The sequence below is a fragment of the Malaclemys terrapin genome, chromosome 16 (genome assembly GCF_027887155.1).
Source record: "Malaclemys terrapin pileata isolate rMalTer1 chromosome 16, rMalTer1.hap1, whole genome shotgun sequence".
NCBI classification, from domain to species: Eukaryota; Metazoa; Chordata; order Testudines; family Emydidae; genus Malaclemys; species Malaclemys terrapin.
In genome coordinates, this window is record NC_071520.1 from 25,949,110 (window position 1) to 25,967,504 (window position 18,395).

General features: G+C 48.3%; 1 protein-coding gene across 1 annotated transcript in view; it reads right to left on the bottom strand.

Moving 5' to 3' along the window:
- Positions 1-18,395, bottom strand: part of HIP1R (huntingtin interacting protein 1 related) — a 58,166-nt gene that overhangs the window by 16,825 nt on the left and 22,946 nt on the right. The window contains exons 2-16 of the mRNA XM_054006516.1: positions 14,424-14,487; positions 13,537-13,679; positions 11,843-11,899; positions 10,890-10,970; positions 10,577-10,653; positions 8,869-8,930; positions 6,951-7,091; positions 4,856-4,913; positions 4,669-4,744; positions 3,575-3,712; positions 2,714-2,772; positions 2,559-2,631; positions 1,923-2,106; positions 1,402-1,490; positions 768-884 (exon numbers count right to left, since the gene is read on the bottom strand). Coding sequence (XP_053862491.1) covers positions 768-884; positions 1,402-1,490; positions 1,923-2,106; positions 2,559-2,631; positions 2,714-2,772; positions 3,575-3,712; positions 4,669-4,744; positions 4,856-4,913; positions 6,951-7,091; positions 8,869-8,930; positions 10,577-10,653; positions 10,890-10,970; positions 11,843-11,899; positions 13,537-13,679; positions 14,424-14,487 — 1,419 coding nt within the window. The remainder of the gene's footprint in view (positions 1-767; positions 885-1,401; positions 1,491-1,922; positions 2,107-2,558; positions 2,632-2,713; positions 2,773-3,574; positions 3,713-4,668; positions 4,745-4,855; positions 4,914-6,950; positions 7,092-8,868; positions 8,931-10,576; positions 10,654-10,889; positions 10,971-11,842; positions 11,900-13,536; positions 13,680-14,423; positions 14,488-18,395) is intronic.

An 18,395-nucleotide genomic window follows, 5' to 3' on the forward strand; every position in this document is an offset into this window, starting at 1 on the left:
AGGGGGCCACGGGCAGGGCAGGGCAGCCCAACTGCTTAAAGAAACAGGAGCTTACGTTTTCCAGACATGACTAGGGATTTTATTTGAGAGACCTCAGCACATTCTGAATACCAGGCCCCTTTATAGTGCCAAGCAGGGCTCCCATAATCTTTAGTCACGGCTGAAAATTTAGACTCACCCTGGCGATTTCATGGACAGACGGGCAATGAATCTGGAGGAGATGTGGGTGAAATGTGCCTATAAACCACGTGACTGCCAAGGAATCTGGGCAGCGACAACCTGAGTGACGCCAACACAGGTCGTTAGGAAGGATTTGAATCACTAATTGCCCCTGAAGGCAGAGGGCAGGCTATGTACCGGACACAAGGAACAGTACTAGACCATGTATCGATCACACACATAATGGGCTAGTTGGAGGACTGCTCTCTGCTTGGAGAATTTCAGTCCTTCCGGCAGCTGATTTTTCAGAGATGCTGAGCGCTCCCAGCTTCCGCTGACCTCAATGTTCAGGGCAGGCTGCCGAGGTGCTGCAGACGCTCAGCACCTCAGAGAAATCAGGCCAGAGATGATCACTTGATCTCAACGCCGCCTCTTGTTTTGTGGCTGCCAAACCAGCGAAGACGCCTGCGTGTGTAGGAGCAACACAGCTCTGCACACAATTTTTTCGGGTACAAACACGTGCACATTCATTCCTGCAGGAACAAGATCAGCCCTCAAGGCTATTCTGGTCAAAACCACGGCAGAACTTTGGGCAGCAGTAGACATACCTTCATCTCCGACTCCCGCTTCACCTGCTCCATCTGAAACGCCAGCTGCTCTTTGACACGAGCCACTTCTTCCTGGCTCTGCTGGGTGACTGTTAGTTGCTTGGCAGTATCTGCATTCTGAGCACAAGAGAGGAGGATTGGAGAGTTGTTTTGGTATATCGGGGGGGGGGGGTGTAAGGGGCAGGGATGGGGAACCTCCAAGCACCACTGCTAGGGTTGAAAGCGTTTCATGGCTCATTCAATCCAGTCGATTCAAATTCCAAATTCCTCATTTGATCCTTCGCCTCTTTACTCAGGCCAATGAGCTCTGGCAGGATCTGTATTTTGGACAGCACCTTTCATACAAAGTACATATCCCCAAATGCCACAGGTAACAGAAAGAAAGAAACTGACAGGCCCGAGAAAAGATAAAGGGGTCATGGAGAGACGTAGAAAGGCTGCAGATGGCAGGAAGGGGGTCCTGAATTAACAGTGTCGAGACTGCAGGGACGGGCAGAAAAGAGGCCAGGGCTAGACAGGCAGCGGCAGCAGGGGAGTGGAACAGGGAGAGAAAAATATACAAGCTGATTTCTGTGACACCCTCTGGCTCCGCTAAAGCCCCAGCGATCCTGTAGCCACACTAGCCAGCCCTCACCTTTCGCAGCAGCTCTGCGTGCGTGTTGATGAGCTCGCTGTGTTTCTCTTTCAGCTTGGCGTAGCGCGTTTCCGTGGCGCTGGCTTTCTCTGGCAGAGGCAAGAACATTCCCAGTATCAGTTACACCCAAGAACTCCACGCTCTGCACCCTAGCGATTCAGTACTAACCAGCCTTCTAACCCACAGCTACTCACACACACAGGGGAAACACAGGAACAGCAGAGACTAGTTGCTAAACACGGGGCATCCTATTAAGCAGTTTGAGCCAGTTTGTTCCCATCACTTTGACATAAGCAGCTAATGGCATTTCCCTTAAAAATATCTGGTCAAACACTGCAGGGTTTGGAGCTGTTCCTGACTAAGCAATGAATGGCTACAGGGAACATCCTCTCCACAAGGGACAGACCCAACACCAAAGCCCTGGATTCAGCCACCCCTGGGCATCAAAGGTTTATTTTAGTTCTAGGTCCCTCGGCTCACACTCTCCTTCTCTCTCTGGAGTCTCTGAAGCGGTCACCTACTTTCAGCTTCAACGTAAAGCCCCTGCGTTCGGCTGCTCTCCAGCTGTGCCCTCTGCAGTCGCTCCACCTCATCCCGGAGCTGTTCGTTATCCACCAGCGCTTTCTGCTTTTGTTTCCGTTGCTCCTCCAGCTCAGCCTCCAGGCTGTTGATCTGGGCCTTGAGCTGCGTGATGTACCGCTGAGCCTACAGACACAGACACCTGCAGTTACCCACCCGATTCAGCGAGCCTGGCACGGACTGAGCACAGGGCTAGGGGCCAGGCACTCCTGAGTGCTAGGGGTGGCTTTGACAATGACTCTGACAATGGCCTGTCCGGGATTCCCCAGAGTCTACCTTGGCCTGTGAAGTCCTCAGCTAATATGCTAACATGCACACACGCACTCTGACATGGGATCTCTGGGAATGGCCACTAGATCCAACTGGAGAGGAATATATTTTTCTAACAGCAAAATTCTCTTCTCCCCAGTACATTGAGTCACCCAACTGGTGACAATATTCAGCAAATGGATTCCAGGCCTGTCATCCAGCTGTGGTAATCCGGAAAGTTCTAACATGAGAGGACACAGGGCAGTGGCAGGGGACAGGAACTGGGTTCTTCCTCCTCCACCCCAGCTCTCCGCAGCGCCAGGCTTTACCTCCAGTTTAATTTTCTCTAGCTCAGCCCGAAGCAAGTCCACTTCTTTCTTTAGGTTTTCGATTTGGAGATCCCTGGGAATAAAGAATGAGCCTCATTACTAGCCCAGAAAGCAGCAGCTCCCTCCTAGCGTCAGCTGACCGCCGTCCCCCTCACCTGTCATCCCGAACACCATTGGGGGGGCCGAAGGTCTGTTCAAATATATCCGACACGTTCTGCAAAAGAAAGATGGCACCAAGTTAGGCTCAGCCCTTCCAAGTGTCTGACAGGGGTTGGCCTAAGTCAGATTAGGCCTCGCTCGCCTGGTAACCTGTCACAGAAAGTCTGGGAAGGTGGCCAGGTTAATCTGTTTTGCACACAAGCAGTCAGTAAAGCCAGAGACAACAGTTGCAAGAAGCCCAATACCCTGGCTGCAGGAGAGAGCCCAATTCATGCCACTTACTCCCTACTGAGGGTCATCCACCCCAACAGCTTCCATGACAAACCAAGACTCTCAGATTGCAACGATGTGAAAAAAAAGATCCCCATGGTCCGTGGAAACATTGTTAAACGTCAGTGTCCTTCCAAATTCGAAGGCAAGGAGCTTCCTCAGTCCCTGGGTCTGCATCCCATGCTGCCATCAACTTCCCTGCCCTTCCCAAATCCTGACCCCCAGCCCAGCCATATTATACAGAATGATGCCTAGCCTCAGCTGTAACCAGCTGTTCAAAACAAGGAACAGGCAACCATGTGGGAGGAGAGGAAGAGTCCCGACCGAGGTTGTCCAGGGAGGCTAACGAGGCCAAGACCAAACGTCTTGTCCTTCAGCACAGCGACACAGATTGCCGGAAATGCTGCAGAAGTTACTGTACGGAGTGCAAAGAACAGCATGTGGCTCGCTCCAATTCCATTTTTAAGCAACACTCCTAGTGTTCAGTGCCTTGGAATGGAGATTACCACAGACCTTTAGCACCCTAGACAGACTTTGGTTTTCTTGCCTTTCCAACACACCCCTGAGAAGAATCTCTGAGCTCTCACCTGCTGTTCCACTGGAGGAGCTGTACTGATCTCGATTAAGTTTTCTGGTTCTTCGTCTTCAGGGGCCTCCTCGGGGATGACAACCACCGGTTTCACGTGCTCTGCCAGGGCAGACGCCCGCAAGAAGTTAGGGGGGCTCTGTCAAGACAACAGAAAACCAAACATGTTTCACTTGGTTGTGGTGAAATGAACTGACCAGTGCACCCAGTGTACAGCCCCAGTGGGGGTGAGCACATTGCTAGATCAGGAGGGTACCAGGTACCATCATGACTACGTTCTGTTAGTGCTTCAGCACCTCAGGGTATGGGAGAGAACAAGATAGTTGTTCAGTGGTTCTCACTCTATGGCCCATGGGCCACTGGCATCCGCAGAGCCATTCCTGATGATCTCTGGAATTGAACACTTTGAGAACCAGGCAGCAGGGCCAGATTCAACAAGTGTTTCGCTCTCTCTTACAGAGTGGTCTGCAGAGTGAAAAAAGGGGGGAACCCCTGAAGTGGACAACTCGCTCCCTGCTGATTCTCCATGGTGCCTGTTGTACTGCTGCCTTCCTTTGAAAGTCGATGGGAACCAGACACACTCTCGATGTCTGGCATCATTCCGGCCATCGGATCAGCCAACACTCCCTCTCTCTGAACATGGAGCCAATCAAGGAAATTCATTGCTGAAGCAGAAGACTTCAGACCATTGAAATAAAGAGACTGCAGGACACAGGACACACTCCCTGCACTGCTATGAACACCTTGCGATAGGCAGTCGTTACAGGGAGAATTAAAGCTCAAGCAAGGCACCTTTAGCTCTGAATTCCCTTGCTCTTGGACTTTGAGGTGCATTTGGACACCTGGAGAGCCATGAGTTGCCCCTAGGCAACTGAGATCAATAGGGTTACCCTGAAGCGCCTGGCTTGGGTTGCTGGCAAGCCTTGTTTCAGAGCCCTCACTACAGCACTCTGCTTCCCAGGCTCTGCACGCACATAATGGACTGCAAGGCCTTTGGGGCAGGGACTCTGTTTCTGGGTATTCTGTAAAGTGTCGTGTATGTTTCTGGTTCCGTGTCAAAAGACATCAGCATGCAGTAAGGAAAGCGGATGGTACCTCTGGCAGCCTGGGGATCTGGATGAGCCGCTTGAAGTACAACATGTCTGAAGCCCTTTTAAAGAAGTTTTTGAGGCTAGAGAGAAGAAAACGGAAATTATTAAAATGGGAGTAGTGGGAGCCTTGGAGAATGGAGCATTCAGAACAGCTGCGAGCCACTGCCCCGCACTAGGGCGCCCTTCGTTACCTGCGGAACTGCTCGTGGAACCGGTCTCGGTGACCTTGCAGCGTATCAGCTGGCAGACCTAGAACAGTCGAGGAGATAAAGGAATTACCAGCCCAGCCTGAGAAACACAGCACATGCTAAGTCAGTGCACAGAGCACAGTACCACTCAATGCTTCAGCTGGGAAAGGACCTTTCCGTACACCTATTCCAACTAGCTGGAAGAAACTGCCCATGAAATACTGGGTGAGAAAGAGACCTCTGAACACTCCAGAGAAAATGTACTAAAATGTGATCTGACCACAAACTACTTTAAAAAAAAAATCCAGGTAGGGTCAAGGGGCTAAAGTCGGTCCCCAGAAGTTTTCACATTTGGAGATGCAGTTTAGTTATTGATGCCTCAGTGGGAATCCAACCTGTTGCCTGTCAGATGAAAGTGACACAGGAATTCTGCTGTGTTCTACCCCAGCTGTGGCTGCAGCTGTTGCTAGATCTCTTTTACATCTCATAGGACACTGGAAGGCTTAGCTAGCGAGTGCTTGGTTGGGCTATTCAGGGGAAGTTACTCTCAGAGTCCAAAGTGTTCAAGAAATGTACATTTCGTTAAGTTTGTCCATAAAAGCTTGGCCTGGAAATTGGGAATGCAGGGTGGGAGACGGCCATTTGTGTTTCAGCCAAGCTCAATTTGATCTTTTAATCCAAGTGGTGAAAGGATGCTGAATCCATGATGCTGAAAGGAGATGGGGCTCTGACCCTCTCACATTTCCTGGGAATGTCGAGTACTCGGGTTCCCAATCTCCAGGTGAAATCAAACCCTGCCTCGCTGCTCCCTGGGGAACCAGTAACAAAGCATGTACTGCAAACAAGGGAACTAATCAAAAAGTCAGCAGTGGAAACAAGTGGACTATAGTCCACAATCAGAGCACATACTTTATAAACCTTCCATACACACAGCCAAGCCTGATAGTGTTACTGAGCTGCAGGGATATGAAAACTGAAAGCTGATTGCAGGGAAAGGTGCTTTGGGATTAAAGTGTATCTTTACAGTGGGGGAAGGGCCTTTAAAAGGCATCAGAAACCCAGGCATAGGAATGACTTGCTCAGCTCAGAACCGTCACATGCAGATCACTGCTTTAACTCTTTCAGCAAGAGGAAACTGAAGTTTGGCCCATGAAATCAAGCAGACGGCTCAGTGAGAGACCATCACGAACGGAGACATTTGCAAAATGCACCATGGGGCACCATGCACATGGCTCACATTAGTTATCTTAAGCCAACACTTGGAGTTTAATAGCATAGCTGGCACCCAGGATAGATTAATGGCTCATGTAAGGGATTGTATATTAGCAATCACCTACCAACGCTCAGTGACAGCCAACTGCATGCACAGACTGGAGCCCGTGCCAACCTAGAACCATCTTTAAATGCAGCCATTGCTGGAAGCGTTCCTGCTGTTTCCTGACTATTGTGCACTGGGAATTTTACTTCCAGAACCGTATTCTAACACCAAGCAATAGATGCCCTGCAGGGTTAAGTCTACAGCACAGAAAAGAGAGCGCCTGTCCCCACCAGCCAGAAAATTCATGTGCTAACCCCTTGGCTGTCAGCCAGCATGGGTCTGGTCTCAGAGTGGACAGGGCCTGAAACAACTGGATATTGAAACAACAGACTCATAGATTCCAAGGGCAGACGGGACCATTAGCTCACCTAGTCTGACCTCCACAGAACTGCACCCAGTTACCCACGGCCCCCGCTTGCACAGCCGCATGGCTCCCCTGTCCTGGGGGTAGTGCACTGAATTAGATATTAAGCCACACAGTGTCCGGCACAGTCAGAAAGGCTGGGGCAGAGGAGGGGGCAGGGGCCTGAACGTCTTTTTCAGGGTAGTGAGGTGAAGGGTGCCAAGCTACTGAAAGCATTTCAGTGCCGCAGACAAAGCCAGCTCAGTGTTATAAACATGAAGCTGTTGCAGGTTGGCACCTGTTAATGGCTTTAACCCAGCAGCCAGAGAAGCTGAACTGCCACAGGTGCAGTGGTGTCTGCAAGTGGCAGATGCGACAGTGAGTTCAGACGCCAGAGGGGCAGAGCTTCAGGAAATCATGCACAGTGGGTGACTCACAGGCGTGGAGCTTGAACATTAACTGGACAGTGTAGTGATAGAGGTGGCTGCAGTCCTGGATCACCTGGATGAGAGGAGCCAGCCTGCACTGAACAGACGACATCTGAGACACGGCCATGGCGGTGTTGAGCTGTCTGAGAACTGCAGGAGGAAGTGGGGTTAGGACTCTGCAATGGTTTCATCTAGTCAGAGGTACAGTTAAATACAGGCTGCCCAGGGGCATGTTCAGGCAGGATAGAAGCGTCTCACTGACAGGCTGCTCCCATGAGAGGAAGAACAGCCTCCTGGTTAAGATACTGGGCTGGGACGCAGGAGCTCTGGCTTCTAATACTGGGCAGATCACAGACAACACCTGCCTGCGTCTATCTACTGCTACCAGGCAGAATCAAATCGGGACCAGGGGGCGAGACCTGCACAGATTAAGTCTTTACCCAGTGTCAGGTTACAGTATGACAAGTTAAAAGCCACTGCAGTGCTGTTGGGGTGGCTAGCAAGATCTTGGATCAGATAGGTACAGACTTGGTGTCATTCTGGGGAAGCAGCATATGGTAACCCTGACTGAGCCTGCAGCTGGAGCCCTAGTGTCTTTGTTTACTCAACTTGCCATTGGGCAGAGTGGAGCGTGCTACCTGGATTACAAAGCTTTATAATTAACTACAAAGTCCGTGTCTCTACCTACCACAAGTGGAATGAACTATTAGTTCACATGCAAGGCCAGTGCAGCTGAACTAGACTAGTGGGAGCAAAGCAGCTGCCCCTCCTTGGGATCAGAACTTCCAGAGTTCTTCCTGCGAGTCAGAGTCACTTATGAACTACCTGGGTTCTCTCCAGGGGCTGGTTGGCACCGAGCACTTGAGGTTAAAGATACTGAGACCGAGATGGGCAGAACCTCCCTAGCTTTTATTCTCAATGTAAGACACCTGTTCTGTCACACCGTTCCACCTGCTCAGATATCTCTCCTCAAGCAGCAGCCAATATTTGATGCTACAAAAGGAAGACGGGGCAGGTAACCAATTGTGAAAGGTGATGAGAACAAAGGGGGTATAAGATTCCCTCCTGCTCCATGCTGGAATTGTCTCATGCCTTGTCCATGAGACTGGATTGCCATTATTGTAGATTTTGTAACCCCATGTCATCAATGGTCAGAAAATTATTCATTTCTTTTACAGAAATCCAGCCAGAATATTCAACTTCAACTTCCTCTGTGTTCAGATTCAAGTATTTGTGACTATAAAATGGCAGTTTTAATTCCCCCCCAGCATAATTGGATCATTTACAACCATCTTGGAGGAGACAGTAAGAGAATCAAGTGTTTTTAGTCACTCGGGAAGTGAAGACCATTAGAATATATTGCGTTTCCTGCCCCCTCTCCAGCTGCACGTTCCTGGCTGGTTAAAAAAATAAAAAACAAAAATTTTAAGTCATCAAAAATTCTTTCAGAATGAGACCAGGCAAGTAACTAAAAGCAGCCTCGCTGTTTCCACTTGCCGAGCCCTTCAGCTCTCAAAGAGGACATTTCAGAAAGGGAAATGAATATTTATAAAGAATACATTACTGACTGCAATCTCCGGTTTCTGGGAATAAAAGCTTTGTGTAATGCATGTAATTAACATCTTTGTATCAATGAGCAATAAAAATACATCTTTTCCCAGCACTACCACACATGGTTTGTCATCGTTCAGAGCCAATATAGGTTTGCTACAAGCAGTCAGATTGTTAAATATCTTCCCCAAATTGGCCTGTTTAGACAGTTGTGGTTATAAGCAAACAAAGCTGAAAGACTACTTTAAAAACCTATGGATCTCATTATTAGATGAGAAAAGACTAGTTCTTAACTTGATTACTGACCGAGACTAGAAACTAACATCAGCCTGGAGAAAATACCGCAAACAGTAGGGGACAGCGTCACACTGCTTACCTGACTCTGTGAGTTTGAGTTCACAGTCCATGTAATCAAACATCTCGACTGTGAGCTGAAAGCTGAAAAAACAAAATCCCCCCATTGTGTTACACGAAGAGCAAGGTCAGGATCCGCATAGAAACCCTTATTAAAAAAGATGCTGTAGTATTGTACAGCACAGTATTGTAAGATGCCTTCACGACACTGTCAGCTGCACTGTTCAGACCACAGCTCCAGTCATTTATTTTTACTATCAGCACACAGTGCCGGGGTAGCAAGCAGGCTATAAATACAAACCTAACTGCCACCCAGCAAGTCAGAGGATTACTACAGTACTAGATAAACTCTTGGTAATACTGCAGTAACAGTGCAGAGGGATACACAACTTGCCCTGGGTTTCCATTGTGTTTGGGGGCCATGACTGTAGGGTGCTGTCTTATGTTTAGTACTGCAGTGTTGTCATTGGGATGGAAAGCATTCCTGCAATGCTAACACACAAAACTTTCTTCCTCCCTCATCCCCGGAGAAGCAGTTATTACTACAGCACTGTGTGCCCTTTCGTCAAAAAATACTAAAGCACTCTACAGTAAAGGCTATCAACCACGGTGGTAACACAGAGGAAGGTGCATGTTTGGGGCCAGGACCATAGACCGCTGTAATCTCTTTCCCCCAGCACCCGTGCACAGTACTGTTCTATTATCACCCGTTAGACACTGCCATTAGGACCCAAGATGCTGCAGAGGGCCAACACATCCACGGAGAGAGAAGCAGATTCTTCCCCCTTACCCCATCCTGCTCGTGGATTGGACTATCAGCCCCCTCCTTACAGTATGCAAGTCACTTCCTGAGGGTTCCCAAACAGAATGAGATGAGGTTGGGAGTGGAGCCACTGGGCTACTTTTCATTGCATTCTGGTGCACACAGAAGAAGAGAAAGTCAGCCACTGGCCCCTAGGGACTTCTGGGAAGCAGCTATCTGGGCATTCTTACCACAGGGTCCTGGATGCCATCTGCCTAACAAATGGGCTTTGGTATCGGGATCACAGAAGTCAGAGGTAGATAGGTGGACTGTCCCTGTTGGGCCATCTAGGCAAACCCTCCCACCCCAGCTTGTTCCTGACAGGGTCTTTTCCACAGCTCTGTCCAGTCTTAAGAGACAAGGAAAGGGGCTTCCACCACCTCCCTTTGGAAAGAATCTAACAGATCTGACTGTTTCCTGATGCGCTGCTTAAGATGATAGAACTTTGGGGCCCGCTTTTCAGAGGTGCTGAACACCCAGGACTCCAATGAGAGCTGCAGGTACTTAGGTCCTCTGAAAATCAGGCCTTTGCTTATTTGCACTTTGGCCCATGGCTGGAAGGGTTGGCTGATGTGGATTCAGGCTGAAGTTCCCTGCAGGAGGAATATCATCAGCATGTGCTTACCTTTACACTAGCACCATCTTGCCACTTATAAATGATAAACAACAGTCTCGCTCACAGCTCATGCAGCACTCTGCAAAGGTCCTTCTGTGCAAAGACGCTGTTTGCCTCACTCAGATTTATGATGCATTTTATGGCTTTATCAGTCTAATAAAATAAGCTGGCCTGTGTCTCCAACACAGAGCACTTTGAACTTTAATGTGGAGTATTTCATTGACAGGATGCACCATTTACATGAATGGTGCTCAGGACAAAGAGAGTCATTATGCTTTGTAGAAGGTTTTAAATACCTAAAAGGAAACTTACATGTTATTCACATCTGTCCCAGCAGCCTTTTCTAGCACCTCATCCGTCACTTCTAGGCCTGGGGGAAAGTCAGGATGCTTCAAAAAGAAAAGTCTTCATAAATTCAGCAATATTTTTATGGCAGGTCCCACACCTCCACTCCGGACACATAGGTACATTTCAAGCTAAGATCCCTGCTCAATAATGGCTCTTCCTAATCTAGTATTCACACCCGCTCTCAGAACAGTGTGAATTCAACAAATAAGAGAAAGAGAACAGCAGCTTTGTAGCAAAAATCTGTCAACATTTCCGAAGGGGTGGGAGATGGAATTACCTTTAGGTGAAAGGATATCTTGGTGAGTAGAAGTTTGGTATAAATATTCACAAGCTGCCCATATCTGTCGTGCAAGTGCCCCTGCCAAGGAATATTGGGAAAACATTACAAAACTTGTGGGTGACACTAAACAGTCATCTTCCCACCCAGCTGAACAGGACTCAGCCAACAAAGAGAGGAGTGTCTCCAAACTTTGGCCCAGATTTGCCATTGGTATAAACAGGCACAGCTCTGCTGAAGTCAAATGAGCGCCACTGATTTCTGCCACCTGAGGATCTGGCCTCCAAAGGACCAGGAAGAAAAATGTAATTGTGGGCACAGTAGGGCGGGACCTCACATGCCTCTAAATACAGCTCTCCTTCACAAACACAGAACCACATTTCTAGACCCATCAGGAAGAAGAAATCACTGGCTCAGTTCCAAAGGGTAAATCGCTTCCAATCCCCTGACAAAGGTGGAAAAGACTTTCATTTTATTCATGATCCAAACGTGAGAAGAATATGGACAAGTTCCAATTTAGGCAATTGCATTCCTAGCCTACCTACCCTCTCCCATCCCCTCCTACTACCCTTTGCAGTGTCAGTTAGATGCAACAGTCTCTCCCATCTCCTGTCCTAAACTCCCCTAGAGTTGCTGTGTAACACAAAGCTCCTGCGCTCCATTCACCCCTCAAGATGGCCGCACTTCAACGGTAGGTGAAGCAATCCTTGCTACTTAGGGATTACAGTTTAGGGATTACAGGCGTTAAGGTGATGTTTAATTATTTCCATAGTACCCAACTACCACTCAAAAGCCTTCGTACCACAGCACAGAACCCTTCAACGCCCACTCAGAAACAAAGCATTCACCAGCAGACACCCCCGTTCCCCGCACTTCACCAAAGGCCTGACTGCTCTACCCCTTTTTCAATGTAAGGCTTTCAGTGGCCAGCACAGTCCGTTGTTGCAACTCACCCACAGGTCTCCTGTCTCTCGGATATTACTCCGATATCTTTGACAGTCTTGAAGAACCTGGGAAAAAAGGCAGAGGGGTCAGACATACAGCCGGTGTGCTCAGGGGCATGGGGGTGGGGAGGGAAAAAAGAGGATCAAGACAAGCCTGCCCTGAACTGCCCCTCCCAAACTTCAGTCTACAACCCGCTCTCAGCCCTGTCTGTTGCACCGTACAGATCTGGATTTGTCAGTTCCCCCTTTGCTGGCCTATTGCGAGGAAGCAACACAAGGAAATTCCAGGGGGAAATTTTAACTGGTTCAAAGTGGCAACAAGATTTTTGACTGGAGGGATGGATCTGATGGCTCTGGTCCTCTAGCAGAAACCAGAAATGGATCCCATTTGTCCACAGAAGGTGGAGACTGAGCTGAAGTTTCAGTCTAAAAACAATGGGGCTGTTCCAAGAAAGAGGTGTGTACATTCTTAAAGGATCTGTTAGAACAGAGCACTTTAAACTCAATGCTTTTTGGGAAGCAGGTCTAGTAATCAGAGTAGGGAACTAGAAGTCAGGAGACCCAGGTGCTAATCCCACTTCTGCTTCTGTGACTTTGGGCCAGTCACAATCTCACTGTGACTCAGTTTCCCCAACTATGAGACAAGAAAAATGGCACCCACTTTCAAGAAGTGCTTTGAAATCTACAAGTTAAAAGCACTAGGCACGTGCCTATATATAATCATTATGATGGGGGACTGCTTTACTCAGTATTTACTAAACTGAATGTAGTGAAGATTAACACCATTTTTGGAAGCTAGTGATCTATGTATTTAAAACCCAAAGCTCGAATATCTCTCAACACGATCAGCCAACACTGTATCAGCTTCTGTGGTTAGCCTACAAGCTGCCAGGAAGAAGCCTCCTCCTCAAGCTCACGGCTGCATTAAACGTTCACAACAGAGGGGTGGTACTGGAACAGGAGACCCCAGCAAGGTCCTCGGCATTCACAGACGACACAGCTGATCGCAGCCGGGCCTCGCCAGTGAATTGTAGCCTTGTACTCGCTGGAGGGCCAGGCGCCGACTCCAGGAAGTGGTGCATGGAGCAGTGAGGGAGGACAGCTCTGGAATATATGTGAGGTGAACATTAATGATCCTCACTGGAGGAGTGTGTTAATACACAGCAGAGGAAATGAAGGGAGTTCAGCAGCAGAAATACACCAGTAAATGCTGCAGCCCACAAAGGCTTCCTTAAGCACAGAAGACCTTGCACCCGCTGCCCAGACTGTAAAATGTCGCTGGGCCAGCCAGACACGCTTTCTCCTATTTCTGATACCTCTCTTCCCTCTGACTTTTTAAATGCCTCTCCAGGTTTCCGCCAGGTTGGTGAAGTAGGGCACATGCTCATCTATGATGGTGGAAAGTTCTGCCCTCCCATCAGCCAGCAAGCGGCAACAGAGAGCATGGGTTACCCTCTCCTATGCACTCAGAGTCTAACCTACAGCCCCAGCAACTGGGAGCCAAGAGTCCTGGGTTCTACTACTGGATCTGCCACTGACTTGCCATGTGCCCTCAGGCAAGTCACTTCACCTTTCTGTGCCTCAGTTTCCCTCTCTGCCAGATGGGGAGCCTCCTTTATGAGGGGCTTTGAAAGCTACGGAATAGACACGCTCTATGAATGCAAAGTACACGATTATTAAGCAGAAGGAAAGGAGCCACTTACATTGGGATGGCCGTCTCTCAGGACTTTGTGCAGAACGTGGCAGAACTTCCAGCTGAGGATGGAGCTGCTGGGCAGGGGGAGGCCAATAGCGTAGGACCAGAAAGTAAATGCTCCTTTCTCATGATGAGTTCCCAAGATAATTCCTTTCCAGATGTCAAGGCTAATTGAACAGGTAGAAACTCAGGGCAGCCATTCCAATCAGACATGCTGATTATCTATGTTTCCTTTATCTCAATCAGCTTCTCATTACGACTCTCGCCTCATCAAAAGAGCCAGGATTTGAGTAACACAAATCACAAATTTATGTTACATTTTATTTTTACAAAGGGCCTCAAGGTGGACCCTGGTGTGACGGCACACCAAAATGATGGCCTGGGAATGGAGTGTGTTGCAGGCAGTGGGACATCCAAGTGCAGCCCCATGTCCCTGCAAACAACGGAAAGAGCAGAACTGCCTCAGCCCACTTTGTCCCCAGCTCCTGCTCTTTGTCAGCGAGTGGTTGAAAATTATTTTATGTTATATTTCTCCCTGTGCTGCATGTTTACTGATCACAGCAAAGACACTGGAACATATAACAAGCCATCCCACATCAAACCAATGGTCTGTCAAGTCCAGTGTCCTACCCCCAGCTGAAACCTATGACTCAGAGGAAGGCAGATCTCCTCCCCACCTGCCCCACTCCCCCAAAACCCCATCATCTATTGGCAAATTCCTTTCTGATCCCCGGGGCAATTAAAAGACACCCTGAAGTATGAGATCTAATTGGGAATTGTGTGATGATGTGTAGAGAAATCTGGCCATGAGATTACAAAGCTCCTTTTGAAAACTGGCCACAGTACTGGGCTCTGAGAAGCAGGGGTCACCGTCTTTGCTAAGGAAAAGGATACTGCGGGCATGTTTCTCTTTCACTGGTGCTTCTTGTGTGTTGATGGCTTTGCTGATGCTCATAGCCTGTGCGGGGAGAAAAGAGTAAATGTCAGAGGCAGAATCAGCGCAGTCCTTTACTGACAAACATTGTTAGTCCATAAAAATCTCAGGCACCAGGTCTGTTTCTGGATCCTTCTTGTCATTCACTAGACACTGCCTGGCCATATGGAGCATTTGATAATGCTCCTAAGTTTATACAGCACCTTTCATTTCAAACCTGCATTCCAACTATTCAGTCTCAGACTATCTCTAGGCAAGGAGTATCCTCACCCCACTGTACAGATGGAGAGATGGAAGGTCAGAGCAGGCAAGTGACTTGTCCAAAGGCCCAGGACGTATTAAGTGATAGAGCCAGGATTAGAACTCAGCACCTCCCGTCTCCCAACCCTGTGCTCGGCCTCCTGTAAGGTCTCACATTTAACGAGGTCCTTGGTTATAGTCTGAAAAGCTAGCCTCTCAGACCTGAGACCCAAGACGCCGCGTGCCTGGACATCCAAGCACTAAGTTCTCAGTGTTCCCTTTATCGATGACTTGATGTCAAGAGTTGCTCAGGACATATATCTAACGATTTCTTTTGTACCTGCTAGCAATACAGCCTCATCTTTGTATCTGACAACCATCTTGAGTCTTGCCTTGTACATCATCGACCAGAGAGATTCTAGCATTTGAATTTGGGAGTCAAGTTGATGAGAGCAATTGATATTCTCCACGGCTGCTATGATCCTAGTAAATACACTGACTGCATTTTCTCAGCACTAACTCAGACAGGTGTCTACAGAGCAAACATGCATAACAGCAAAATGCCATTTCAGAGCTGTTTATCTAACCATAACAAGCCTTTGAAATGTGTATTTCTTTTCACACAGTAGGTGATATTTTATTGGATCAACTTCTGTTGGTGAAAGAGACAAGCTTTCGAGCTACACAGAGCTCTTCTTTTCACAGCTTTGATGGCATTTCCCTTTATGTCTCCTTACATCAATCTCTCGTCAGATCTCCTTTTGTAGTTTGTACTCCTAAAATTTGGAAAAAACAGGCCACAAATAAATATGGGATTAGCCTCCACCACACCCATTCCAAAGAACTCAAAGTGTAGGACAAGGTGATTAAAGTAGCAGCAAAATGGTATGAGAGTGATGCTGATTGCAATCTTTATTAGGTGAATAAACTATGCCTTAAGAGTCTAAACACTTTCAACATGTCCCAATCTAAATCACACAGTTCTACTCTGAAGACTGACCCTATAAACAATGCCATCCATTTGCACTGGGTCTCAGTGACTCCAAATCGAGATATACTTGTCTACAACTAAAGATTTTTTTGTTTTTTCCTAATTCCTAGTCCTGCAAACTCGCCCAGGGGTCCGAGCATGCAAGCTGGGCTTTCTTCCTCCTTGCATGACCAATAAAAGGCTCATCAGACTGAATTCCAGCCTCAGCCACATCTGTGTAACCTCATTATCTTCAGTGGATTTGCATAGGTGTAACGGCCCAACCCTGTAATTAGATCTTGGTGAACAATCCTCCCAATGGTGCACATACCAGAACAGACTCCTGCTCTCTCTCAAAAACTTTGCAGGGCTAACAGGGGTAAAGCCTTGTTATACCATCCACAGGGCACAGGCAGGAGACCGCAGACTCACCAGGAGTAGGCCTGGTGAATATTGAGATGCCAATTTTACATTGTCAGGAGAGAGTTGCACTTTAAATGCATTATGATCTTAAGGGGCTGATCACATCAAGAACAAGCTTTCTAGTCTTGAGTAGAGCAGCCATAAAACAGCCAGACTGAAAACATTCCTGTAACTATGATTCTCATCAGCATTTCCTCCTGTTTCCTCTGGGAGTTTCCGCCTGTTGTCTCAGAGCTTCAACACAAGGGCAAACGCTAGGCTGTGGTTTTGCACCACGGATGGATTTTCAGGAAAGGAGGCGCATTGATTTAGCATCAAGACACCTACGACTTGAGCTGGGATCCCAAAATGAGAGAGCAGCATCTCAACACACACTGCATTCTCCAGCCCTTAGCCCCGCAAAGGCAAAAGGTTCTTTTGTGTCTGGGGAAGAAGGAATGTGAATGGGGAATCTGGGTAATGAGATGAAGAGGTGAAACACTTGTCAGGAGAAGCATCAGATGCACCATCCACGGCAAAGACTGAAACACTCAGCATAGGTTTGAGAAATCTAGTCACAGCCACGGCCCAGTCCAGTGTTCCACTCACAACCCCACCCTACCTCGAACAGCATTTCTTGAGCCATTTAGTTTGGTCCTAAACCCTATTTCACAGACTCCCCACGTTAAACATTTCAATGTGCTGCAGATTTTGGGGCTGACAAAATATAACTGTGGGAGGAGCAGTTCTGCAGGCTTCACCACAATATCCCACCAACTGGATTCTCTCCTGCCCTGGTGAGACTGGAACGGGGACAGCCTCTGTGGCCATTCAGTCTCTAGGCTGTGCTGAAACTATCAACAAGAACCAGTTTGTGTGAACTGGGGCAATGACTTCTAGGACATGGAGAGACGCCTGATAAAATCTGTCCTTGTTAACTGGCTTCTAGCCTTAGGCCATGTCTTCCCTCAGAGTTCATTCAGGTGATCAGTGCTCAAGTCTAGCCTGGGTGTGAGCGGCCACACTGCCAACCAGACTCAAATTACTGTGTCCCCCACGCTGGCGCTGCACTCACTGTGCAAGGCCCTAGGATTTCTGGGGTCATAGCTCATGGTTCTTAGCACTGCAGTAAGATGAGTAGCTCTGTGATTCTTTCCCAGTGACTTGTGGGAGAACGTGTCTATCTTTCTGGGCACATGGGGTGGGGAAGTGAACTGCGGGAAGGCACTGGAGGAATATCAGCTCTCAGATGGGTTAGCCTGTGTCCTCACCACAAAGCGGTCAGATTAACCAGCCCAAGCATAAGCAGCATTTGAGTGTTAGCCTATAACCCAGGGCTGGCCAGCTAGTCTGGTTCGAAAACATCACCACATTCAGGTAAGAGTCTGTGTGTGAACGAGAGCGGGGTTGGGGGGTAATACCCAAGAAAGAGTCCAAGTTAACTCTGCAATGAAGACAAGCCCTTAAGTTTCTCGCATCACTGTTGTAAGAGAAAGGCTGATCTAGGAGTCCTAAAACCACACTCCAAGCCTACAAACACACACACACACCCTCCCTGCCCCCAACACACACACACCACCTCCCTGCCCCTGACACACACACCTCCTCTTACTTGCAATAGGAGCTGGGAGAATGCACTGAGAGAGGAGAGAAGCCCTGCTACAACACACAGAAACACCCAATCTCTAAAGCGGCCATTACATGATGCAGAGAGGAGAACCAGCAAACCACCAAAAGTGATGCATTGAGAGGTGGCACATGTGACCCCACTGCTCAGCTAGAGAGATGAGACCTTTCGCATCTCTACAGAGAGAGATGTGTAACACACTGACCCAGATCAATGGAAAAAGAAGAACAGGAGTACTTGTGGCTGTTACTCTGAAACCAGATCAATGGATCACACATCCCCTCTGGACAGAGGAAACTCACCCCACGTATTCTCAAAACAGTTCACATCCCAGAAGAACCCCTCTCATGTGATGGGTGCCATCTTGGCCAACCCTGGGAACTGAAGCAGGGAACTCCAGGGCTAAAAGCATGAGGCTACAGCTCAAGCTAAAAAAACAGACCTTCAAGCCGAGTGCTATGACAGACCTGTAGCCCCTGTGGATGGGGCACAGAAGGCGGACAAGTTCACACACAGACCCTGACTAGCGGGTTAAACAAGCTTAGTTAAAAACCCCAAATATGGGCCAGCTTCCCCAAAAGGCTGTAGAACACAAGAGAAGATTCAAGTTGACTGTTTGGATGCTTGATACTTGCTAATACTAATCTTTGTATGTCCCTCAGGGGAACACAATTTCCTCCCAGGGGGAACAGA